Here is a 12,291-nt window from a genome sequence, read left to right on the forward strand (position 1 = left end):
TATACTTTTATCATTAATAGGAAGGCTTCAAGACAATATTTTTAAACATGCTGGATAGGTAGGTACTAGAGTTCAGTGGTTTTTATGTACTTTCATTATAAATATGTACATACTTTTATCATTAAAGAAGGCTTGAAGACTATATTTTAAACATGCTGGATAGGTAGGTACAAGAGCTCCATGGTTTTAAGTAATTTCATTATACTTTTATCATTAATGAAAGGCTTGAAGACAATATTTTTAAACATGCTGGATAGGTAGGTACAACAACTCAATGGTTTTTAAGTACTTTCATAATTCTTTAATCTTTAATGGAAGACTTGAAGACAATATTTTTAAACATGCTGGATAGGTAGGTACAAGAGCTCAATGGTTTTAAGTACTTTCATTATACTTTTATCATTAATGGAAGGCGTTAAGACAATATTTTTAAACATGCTGCTTTTCATAGCTGAAAGTTGTGCATGCTTGTTGAGTAATCTCCCCTCGTAGAGTGCTTGGACCTCCCAGTTCTGTTTGAGAACTGAGAATAGGTGTCGACGTCTAGAGGAGACTGCATGTTGAGGTGTTGCCCCGATCCGGAGTGAGGATGCATCAGCAGAACCGGCTGAAGAGCCAGAGACTTGCGGGAGCCGGTTATGGAGACCGCGTCTGTCACGTAGGCGTTGTTGACTTCACCTGCAAGATGAGGAATCTGTTACACTTTTAGCGGTGGCCTATTAAAATAACTGTAAATGTACTTATAAAAACCCATTTCAATAATATAATTTACATAAAATCCTACCTAAAACCCTTACCATAAGTTATTTGTTATTATTACTATTATACACTAGTCAAATGTCAGGTTGTGGTCTAGTGGTTTGTCATGAGGACTCTTAAGTCAGAGTTTCTGGGTTCAAAACTCACGCTACCACCATTCGATACATAATTTTAATGAGCCGCTTAGGTTCACAGGAATAGTAGGAAAATTAAGTATTTTTGTAAATACTAAAAACGCACATATTTCTCTTTAAAAAAAATTATATAAATCTAAGTTTAAATTATCAATTACCGGGGCTGTGGCCTGTTCGGATTAGCTGAGAAATTTATAATACAGTACATACATCGTACTTTACACTACAGTAGTTACGTTGTACGCGCCGTGTTGATGTTATGAATGCGGTAAAATGGTGATGAAAAAACGATTGATGTGATCCATTTTTGTATGAAATGAATACGGGGTAGGAGAAATAAACGACACATCCGGGTAAACAATAATTCGAGGAATGATAGATGGAAGTTTTAACTGTATTATGTAATAATTTTATGTGTTCTCTTAAGGCTTTGTGTGGTTTTTAAATGAGTTTAGGTTTTGTGGTTTTTAAATGGTTTTTAAATGTTTTAAACGTTTTTCTTCATCTTATTCGGATTTCTCAGGTTTCGGGTTTCTGGGATTTCACTGTATATAAAATCATGATTTTCAACCCCTGCCTTGTTGTGTATATAAAAAAGAATTATGTAAAGCCTCCCACCAGTCCAATAATGTCAGTAACGACAAAACGCAGTCACCGGTCAAATAAAAGTGGAAAAAACTATATATACAATTACTATTCTGTTATATTTCTACAGATGTGTATAATCATAAGCAAGGAATGTAAAAATGATGAAAAAAAAAGGAAATTTACAAACTATCCAATTTGTCACTGGGTATTTGACTGTCAAAAGAATATTCAGACGGGTATTACGAAATGAGGAACAAGTATTACGGCTGATGAACAGCATTAGGTAATAGTAATCCATTACTGAGATTACCTACTCCGCGATCAACAATTAAACGGTGGATGGTCAAGTACTTTGTGGGTAATTACACGCTCACCGGGTTCTGAGCAAAAGATCTAACCGTGACCAACTCATCATACATGATATGGTGTAACTTCACACGCCACTGGGTTTACTCACACTTATTTATTTATTTTTCTTAAAATGGCACATATCGCTCACTCTTTTCAACAACGTCATATATATTAAAAAACTTAATTTTTCAGGAGATCGTTTTTAAATTTTAGCTTGTAATGTAGATGTTACTTAATTATAATTGAATAAATTGAATTGATATTTTTTTGACATCTCAACTCCTATAAATAACTCCTTTAATTGGAGATAATCCAGATTTGTGAACAAGTATTTGGACACACTCAAATTGTTGTTAAATTGAATTGAATTGAAGATCGAGGAAAACTTGGCATGATCAAGTATATCGCTCACTCCTTTCAACAACGTCATATATCAAAAAACTCGATTTTTCAGGAGATCGTTTTTAAAGTTTAAAAATATAATCAAATATTTGATAATTAATAAAATAAATAAAATATAATATAATACGATGTATTAAAAATAAATATCAAGCCACTTATTGAACTTTTAACTTTTTTTATTTCAGAGACAATGGTATGTGAAGAGAATGGAACCTTTCAGACTCCCCCACTGCACAAGGGAAATAAACTATTATTGACTAATTCTGAATTTAATTGCAGTGACGTGTGTGCAGGTGTGTGCTATTTTAAAAATAAGTCCATCACTGGTATAGTGTTAATTTGAAATATCTATAAAAACCTTATTTTATTACCACATATAAAAGACAAATTGTCATGATGACTAAAATCTTATATTTTAATGGAGGTCAAATGAAGCAATGGATCTTAATTGTATAAAAAATAATTATACAATGGTAAGTACTTAAGTATTAAAATCATTCAACTTGGCGGCCCATTTGCCAATAAGCGAGATTGTAATCTTATCTCACGAGATTGTTTTGAATAAAAACAATTCGACGATTCCTACAGTTGCATCAGAATGAATTTGAATGAAAAAAAACTAATAGGTTTTGTGTTACAGATAAAATAGTATTGTTTCAAAGGTATTTGGTTAGAAACAATGTCTCTCCATGGGAAAGTTTCTTGTCTGTTTACGATTTGCATTGTAACAATACTGCAATGATTATATCGTAAGATAATCTGTGTTAAATCAACATGATTTGAAAACCTTGTTAATCCTATCATAATCAAAAAGAAAAGTGAGATTGATTGTAAATTTGCAAAAACTTTCCTTTGTGTCAGAAAATACTTGATCCGAGTCTATGAAACTGTGCATCTTTAAAGTAAAAATATAAATGTTTGTTAGCTAAAAATCTTAAATCTCCTAAAGCAGTAGTTCTTAACCGTGTTGGAGGTACCGAACCACACCATTTTCATACGCGTGTTCACCGAACCCTCAACACGTTGTCGTCAGGTTAAGAAATTTAGAAATTGTGTCAATTTCAAGAAAGCAATATATATTTGCGGTAATCGCGAAAAACGTCCGCTATAGGCTAGAGTCTATTGTTCGAAGTGCCCGACTACAATGTGTTAATTGGATAAAATTACTGCAAGATTTATATTATTTTTAGACATCTCATCAAAGATGAAGAAGAATATGGAGTCTGGGCATTTACGGGGCTGACGACCATCATAGGCTGGTTTAAGTGATTACTTTACACACGTGTAACATTCACCAATTCTACCCATTATTGACAACCACACTACTCAAATTCTTGGAAGTTCTATATATTTGTACCAATTTTGAAAAATTATTCTTGAATCACTAGAACTTCACTAGAGACATCTATTGGTGAGATGAAAAGAAGCTTTTTATTAAGCATATATTTTTCTTCATCTTTGATGAGATGACAAAAATAATTTGACAATAACTCCTGTAATTGGAGATAATCCAGATTTTGTGAATAAGCATTTGGACGCACTCAAAATGTTGCTCAAAATCACTTAAACCAGCCTATGATAGTCGTCAGCCCCGTAAATGCCCAGACTTTAATATTCTTCTTCATCTTTGACGAGATGTCAAAAAAAAATTCTGTTTAGTTTTTTTTAAGATCCCACAAAACCTTAACAGTTACAGAATAGCACCATCAAATGATACTAGTTCTTGAAGTGAAGAAAAGAAAACTGACTGATAGTTTTGCACGCCAATGAACTAAATTTCTACAAGTCTGATTCATTTTGTATTCCTATGTAATTATCCATGAACACAATTTATAGGAAGCATTTCTAATGATACAATTTGCTGATTCGGTATTCATCCAATTCTGTGACCGTGAAGATTAAATTAAAATGCTTTTTGCCTTATTTAAATAAATTTGTTTTGTTCTACTAATGGTATAAAGATTAATAGAACCAAAATGTATTCAATGCCACGGATATCAAGTACATAGTATAATTACCATTATTTATGCTTTTACTTGATATACTTAATTAAAGCAAATAATTTGGAGTTATTAGCTATGAGAAATCTCTTTGATGAGATGGAAGTGAAGCATGGAGTTGGCAAAATGGAGTTGGCAAAAGAAGGATGAAAGTAGATTGAATGCAGTCAAAATGCGATCCCTCAGATGAATGTGCGGCAAAACGATGCACGATAGATGTTCGAATGGTGAAATAAGGAATGCAAGGCTGAGAAAAGTATCGATAAAATTAAGAAAGATGTATTGAGAGCGGGAAAACAGAAAGCGGACGACCGGAAAAGACGATCAGATCAATCAGAACCTAAAATCTAATGGTGTCCAAAGTCTGCGTAATCGGAGGGCATGTATGACTAGATGTATGGATGTGAAGGAGGCGAGGAGTGTATGTCAGGACACAAGAGTGTGGCGTTCCATCCTTTCTGCCTACCCCTGCGGAGAAACGGCGTAGTAGTAGTAGTAGTAATGTATTGAGATGGTACGGATATGTGGAATAAATGACTGAATAAATAACGGTAAAATAAATTTATGAGGCGAATGTAGTTGGAAATAGAAGCAGAGGAAGACAAGGAAAACTCAGCAAAAAGATCAGGTATTTCAAGTACTTGGGTGTGGTCATGTCGGGAGTTAGAATAATCGGCAGGTATGTGTATGGAGAGGAGGAATGAGTGTGGAAAGAATTTTGAAAAATACAAATTGGTTTGGTGTTTTATTCTCTCTGCCTACCCTTGCAGAGAATTGAAAAAAATGTATTCAACTTTTAAAAAATGATTTTTTTTAGGTTTTATGTTACAATTCGTCATTCTGGAGGCAAGCCTCTTGATATTGAAGATTGGTGAAACAGTCTACTTTTCTACAAGACTTACAATACATTTTTTTCATACAAGACTTTAATACATTGTAACTATCAGCCGTTTTGAAGATATTTCCAAAATACCAGGAAATATAACTGATTGCAAATTCACATCCTTTAGCAGAAAAACGAAAGAACTTATTTGTACGAACCCAAATAGGAAGATGTTTTAATTCCCAGTCAGCAATAGCAAGAAACAGTCAAAACAAGCATATGTACAGGAAATAATGAGCAGAAATTGGTTCAATGAAATATGTGACACAGAAATGTATATTTGTGACATTGGTTTTGCAATATATCATATTTTTTTCACATTGTCATTACATTTCGTTTCCTCTTTACAAAATTTAGTAACAAAAAGTGTTCAGTGTGAAAAATATAAAAAACTTTCAAAGTAAAAATTACAAAAAATTGTGATACTGTTTTTGCGATTTTAAAAATACTTAGATTAAAATTTGCTGTCACAAAAAATTGCTCATATTGAGGAAAGAAATACTTATTTTCAAATATTAAAATTAATTAAATTGAAATTCTTAAGGCTTCGTATTCGTTAAGTAACAACTTAATTGTCTCTAAATCCAAGTAACATTATTGTAACTGATTTTTTTTTGCATTGAAAAAATAAGTTTTTCTTCGAAATAATTATACGCTTTTGAAAAGAAAAGAGTTATTGAAAGCTAAGGAGTTAAAAACTATATACATAAAGATTCTATTTATATTCCAAAAAACAAAAATAATATCCAATATACATTCTTTGAAAATATCGGACATGAAGAGACGTGTGACCTCAATCAGTGATTGAATTCTGTGTTTGCGAAAATCCCCTTCATAAAAATAATTTTTGATTATTTAGTAATCATAAAGCTCAATCTGTCTAAGAATTATTTTGGTACAGTATCCCAGAAAAATGACTTGAAATCAGATTTAAACAGTATTTCCATGAATTAATAAGCAAACCTTGAGTTTTGCATTATTTTAAATTTAAATTTAAGTACAATAAAGAGTGTTTATTTAATTGTATATGAAATAGAAAATGATAAATATGCTTGAAAAATATTATTAAATAACAACTGTTGTTTGTTTTTATTGGACACTGTCTGAAACATAAACAAAAGGAATGAATAGTAAAATCATCTAGAAAAAGCCTATCAATATATAAACGGCCATGAAAATTCAAGAAAATCAAATGTCATTAGTTTATATTTAGATATTTTATTTTATTGTATAAGAAATTGAACAAAAACCGACCCCAAGAAATCAGTGAGTGCAATGTAAATTTATAGAACCTCAATCCAATAGACAGTAAATATTTACAGAAAAAGGTGACTTTTGTGGTTTTTAAAGCGTGACAAATAAGCATTTTATAGGATGGTAATAATATAATCTGTCAAGCAAATATAACCATCTTTGATTGTAGTCAATTTTATTATTATTTACGTACGATTTGCGGTGCAGCCCATCGCAAAACATGCCAGGAAACGATTACACATCACGTGTTATTTGCAAGAGTGAAATGTGTGTCATTTAGTTTCTTACGCCCAATGGCGTATAGGATACTGCTTAAGATAATGCAGGAGTATTTGTCTTCTTTTGTAGTGTAGTGGTTAGCATGCTGGTGGTCCTGAGTTTGATTCCCGAGGGGTCAAATTATATATTTGTGATTTTAACTTTAATAATTATTTAACATCACCCTGGACTGGTGCATTAATCGTAGGACTGATCACCTCGCCTTCACATAATTAATAATCAATATAACACTGTGTCAATCCGATGCAGTACACTACGTACCATTGGGTACGGTTAAGGGTTGAAAGATCTCTAGCTTCATATAACGGTGTGAGGTAACATGGTTTTAAATATTACAATTTTATTCAAAGGATTTCTTGGCAGTTTTATAGGACTGTGAACATAAAGATTTGAAGCTCTATATATTATGGTATACAGGTACTCATGTAAACATCACCCATTTTTATTTTAGTACTCTATATACCATTTTAGTTAAGTACTGAATAAAAATTAATGTTCAAAATGAACATAATGCAAAATGGGTGCTAATTGAACATGATTCCAAAGGAGTTCCGAAAAAACTGGATTTGGACTCAATAAATTTTCCACACCGAATATTTATACTTCTTCTAGCCCTTTTTCACATTCAATGGTGCACAGGGCACTGCATTATATATATATATATATATATATATATATATATATATATATATGTATATGTATATGTATATGTATATGTATATGTATATGTATATGTATATGTATATGTATATGTATATGTATATGTATATGTATATGTATATGTATATGTATATGTATATGTATATGTATATGTATATGTATATGTATATGTATATGTATATGTATATGTATATGTATATGTATATGTATATGTATATGTATATGTATATGTATATGTATATGTATATGTATATGTATATGTATATGTATATGTATATGTATATGTATATGTATATGTATATGTATATGTATATGTATATGTATATGTATATGTATATGTATATGTATATGTATATGTATATGTATATGTATATGTATATGTATATGTATATGTATATGTATATGTATATGTATATGTATATGTATATGTATATGTATATGTATATGTATATGTATATGTATATGTATATGTATATGTATATGTATATGTATATGTATATATATATGTATATATATATATATATATATATATATATATATATATATATATATATATATATATATATATATATATATAAGAAGTGTTATCTTGATAGTTAAATACTAATTAGATAGTTAATTAGAGTATGAAAATCACTAAAATTTATTTCCACCCCCCCACCTCTGGAAATCGAACCCGGGACCTCCAGCACGGTGGCTAAACACGCTGACCATTACACCACGGAGGCAGACGGAGTCACCGAGTAAAACTTAAATTTAATTTAAATTGGCATTAGCGATTGATTGGGATTGTGTGCGCCCACCGACACCGCAGATATTACGCTAGGAAACCTTGGTAGGGCATGTGAATACTGGTGTGGTAGTTGGAGGAGTCCGGCTGCAGCTGGATGTGGCGCGTGGCCAGGATGAAGGAGAGCGCGGCCAGCGTAAGGGCATCCAGCGTGGCGAGGATGGACAGCTGGTAGGCCCAGCGGATTGTGCAGCGACCTGGAAACAATAAATATATTAATAATCTATGTTAGTGGTTCTTAACCGTGTTGAAGGTTTCATATGCCTGTTCACCGTACCCTTAATTGGAAAAATGTATTGTTAGATTGATATATTCCTCTTAAATAATATACTAGATGTATTGGATAAATGAATATATCATATCGCTCACTCCTTTCATGAACGTCACAAATCAAAAAACTTTATTTTTCAGGAGAACGTTTTTAAAGTTGAAAAATATAATACAATGTATTAAAAATAATATCAAGCCACTTATTGAACTTTTTACTGTGCAACAGATCTTTTTAGGTAAAACCTGAAGGTTTTTACTCCATTTGAAAAATATAAAGCGTATTTTAAATAAAACAATTAAACAATACCTTTTATTCAAAATGTAAAAACATCACTTTCTGCCCTGTAGCGGGTAAATATCAAGTTTAAAATATGCCGCTTTTGCTGGGATATAGTACATTTTCTGGGCATTCCAAAAACATGCACAACTAAAAATTGACGATTTTTGATTTATGACGTTCTTGAAAGGAGTGAGCGATATGTCATATCATTTTTCATAATATTTGATATATTCCTTTCATATAATATACTAGATTTATTGGATAAATCAATATTTCGTACAATGAGTCGGGTGTGTATTTTGACCTCCGCCGAACCCAGGAGACTGACTCGCCGAACTCCTGGGGTTCCATCGAACCCAGGTTAAGAACCACTGATCTATGTATTCAATGTTAAATCAAACACAGATTTTTGAGTCTAGTAAGTTGTATTTTATTTACAACATTTTGAGTGTGTCCAAATACTTATTCACAAATCTGGATTATCTCCAATTTTAGGAGTATTTTTCTTTTTTTTTTGACATCTCATCAAAGATGAAGAGGAATATGGAAGTCTGGGCATTTACGGGGTTGACGACCGTCATAGGCTGGTTTAAGTGATCACTTTACACATGTGTAACATTCACCAATTCTACCCATTATTGACAATCACACTTCTCAAATTCTTTTCATCTCACCAATAGATGTCTCTAGTGAAGTTCTAGTCATTAAAGAACAATGTTTCTAAATTGGTTCATGTATTTAAAACTTCCAAGAGTTTGAGTAGTGTGGTTGTCAATAATGGGTAGAATTGGTGAATGTTACACGTGTGTAAAGTGATCACTTAAACCAGCCTATGACGGTCGTCAGCCCCGTAAATGCCCAGTCTTCCATAATCTTCTTCATCTTTGATGAGATGTCAAAAAATAATATTGTATTTTATTGTTAAAATAAACACATACAAATCAATATTGTGAGAATTGTTTCGTCTAGTTATGGCATTTTCAAAAGTGAAGTAGGCGGGATTCTTGAGATGTATGTACAATACTAACGTAAAAATTGCATAAAATCATTTTGGGGAATTTTGAAATAACAGATATATTTCCTAATTTTAAACAAATCACACACTTTCTAAAATATCTCACGCAAATTAAATATTAACGTATTTTAATAAATTATCGCGAAATATTTACAAATTTCGTACGGTAAGTATCGACATAATAAATCTATAGTCGAAACCAGAGCATCTATCGCAATAGGAATTATAATTGAATTTAAGTTGATATTACGGTAAAATTTAAATGTTTCACTATGTGATTCGACAGTCACATTTTCATAATTTTCATAATCATAATACACGACGACATAACAAAATACATGTGGAGCCGATAAACACTACTAAATTTGGAGTAAGGTCCCTAAAATATATTGCCTATACCCAATTCAACCAGCTGCCTGACATATCGCTCACTCCTTTCAAGAACGTCATAAATCAAAAATCGTCAATTTTCAGTTGTGCATGTTTTCGGAATGCCCAGAATATGTACTATATCCCAGCAAAAGAGGCATATTTTTAACTCAATATTTACCCACTACAGGGCAGAAAATGTTGTTTTTGCATTTTTAAGAAAAGGTATTGTTTAATTATTTTATTTAGTTTAGTTTAGTTTAGTATTTTAAATATTTTTCAAATGGAGAAAAACCCTTCTAGTTTTACCTACAAAGATCTGTTGCACAGTAAAAAGTTCAATAAGTGGCTTGATATTTATTTTTAATACATTGTGTTATAATTTTAAACTTTAAAAACGTTCTCCTGAAAAATCAAGTTTTTTCATTTATGACGTTCTTGAGAGGAGTGAGCGATATATGAAATAGAACCCATTCGGGGATCCAAAATAAATAATCTAAAAAAGGACTTTATTTAGTTTGTAAAATATGACTAAATTTTGTTTTTAATTATGTTTTTTTTTATATTTTCTCAATTTTTATATTTTCTCATTTGTTTATTTTAAATATACTTCTTACCTAGTGTTTTTCTCATTTATTTCTTTTAAATATGCTTCTTGTGTCTATTTATTATACTGTTTATTGTTTTTATATTTTTCGATGTAATTATTAGTTTTGGTTATTTAAAAAAAAAATCTTTTTTGTTACTTTATTATTTGTGTTCCAGTCTTGTTAACCTAAATCCCATGTCCCAAAATGAGCAATAGAAATAACTCATCGGGAATATTTTATATACATATATGACTTATGTATGAAAAATAATCAAATAAAGTTTTGGTAATCAATATCTATCTATTTTTAATTTAATTCAAATTTTGCTGTGTTTCGAAGCATTCCGCATTATTTTTAAATACCGTATGTGAACACTAGTTTTTTTTTACAGTTGTGTTCTTGTATCGTTGAAAGATGAAGAGGGGGTAGAATCTATTTCTTTTTTTATCGGTAAGAACATGAACAATACGGAGAGAATTTAGTTACAACATTTTGAATGTGTCCAAATACTTGTTAACAAATCTGGGTTTTCTCCACTTTTGGGAGTTATTTTCATATTTTGACATCTCAACATAGATGAAGAAGAATATGGAAATCTGGGTATTCACAGGGCTTAAGACCTGTCATAGGCTTATTATAAACCCAGCCTGTGACAGGTCATAAGCCCTGTAAATACCCACACTTTCATATTCTCCTTCATCTATGTTGAGATGTAAAAATAGAGACCTTAGTTTTTATTTTAATGAATTTAGTAAAACAAATAATATTTTAAACACAATTGATGAAAGCATGTAAGTAATATGTATTTGAATACACAACTCTAAATTTGGTCACAAATTTCCTATAAATTTTGCTTTTTTCAACCGTACCGGATTTCAATAGTTTCATTAATCGATTCGGCAGTCACTTTGCGGTAATGTCCATCCATTTTTCATTTTATTTTTACTTGCTAAATACCACTATTTCGAAAGATGCGGAATGCATCGAAACACGTGTCACAATACATTTTAAGAAAAAGTGGTGTTCACCAAGTAAAATATAAATAAATAAAATTATACCACCCTTAATAGAATCATAGACTCATACAACAAGACATTTAATGACATCGATATTTTCGGGAAAAGTGTTGCTATAATAAAAAAAGAGGTTAGTAGAAAGTTGTCATACTCTGTTTACTCTCCACCAATAACCTAGTTATGTTATGGGTGGGGGGTGAACGGTGCATGACAATTTTTTTTTCTGTATGTATAATGAATATGAATATGTATGTATATATATTTATAAATATATTTTTAAACTTCTTACTAAGAAAAAAATCCTTTAACCTCCCTTATTAATTCCTCTCCTTCTCCTTCCTGCTAAATCTATTATTTTATATAATACCCTTTTTTTGTTTTTTTGTTTTTTGTTTAATCTCTGAATGTTTTTTAATAGTTTTATAACATACATGTGGAATTGTTTAATTAGCTTTTTTTATAACGTAACTATTTTTTGTCAATGTAATGTAATGTTTATTATTGTTAATGTAACTATTGTTTCATTTTTTTATATGTAAGCTGTACAATTCCTGAATAAATAAAATAAAAATAAAATAAAATAAAATAAAATAAAATATGTTGTGTTATTGTGAGAAAAAAATGGTTTTCGAAATATAGATGTTACGCTGT

General features: G+C 30.8%; 1 protein-coding gene across 4 annotated transcripts in view; it reads right to left on the bottom strand.

Annotated features, from left to right (window-relative positions):
- Positions 1 to 255: 255 nt before the first annotated feature.
- The window catches only part of Tmhs (Tetraspan membrane protein in hair cell stereocilia), a 39,304-nt gene continuing 27,268 nt past the window's right edge, over positions 256 to 12,291 (bottom strand). Inside the window, exons 3-4 of one of the 4 annotated variants that reach the window (XM_088260669.1) lie at positions 8,163 to 8,297; positions 256 to 672 (exon numbers count right to left, since the gene is read on the bottom strand). In XM_088260669.1, the coding sequence (XP_088116795.1) occupies positions 446 to 672; positions 8,163 to 8,297 (362 nt within the window). In that variant the 3' untranslated portion in view covers positions 256 to 445. Of the gene's footprint in view, positions 679 to 8,141; positions 8,298 to 12,291 lie in introns of all 4 variants that reach the window. The other 3 variants (XM_088260663.1, XM_088260653.1, XM_088260646.1) reach the window with 3 other exon arrangements.

This window comes from Brachycentrus maculatus, unplaced genomic scaffold (assembly GCF_059751285.1).
Source record: "Brachycentrus maculatus isolate JH-2025_06_01 unplaced genomic scaffold, ASM5975128v1 h1tg000008l, whole genome shotgun sequence".
In the NCBI taxonomy this organism is placed as follows: domain Eukaryota; kingdom Metazoa; phylum Arthropoda; class Insecta; order Trichoptera; family Brachycentridae; genus Brachycentrus; species Brachycentrus maculatus.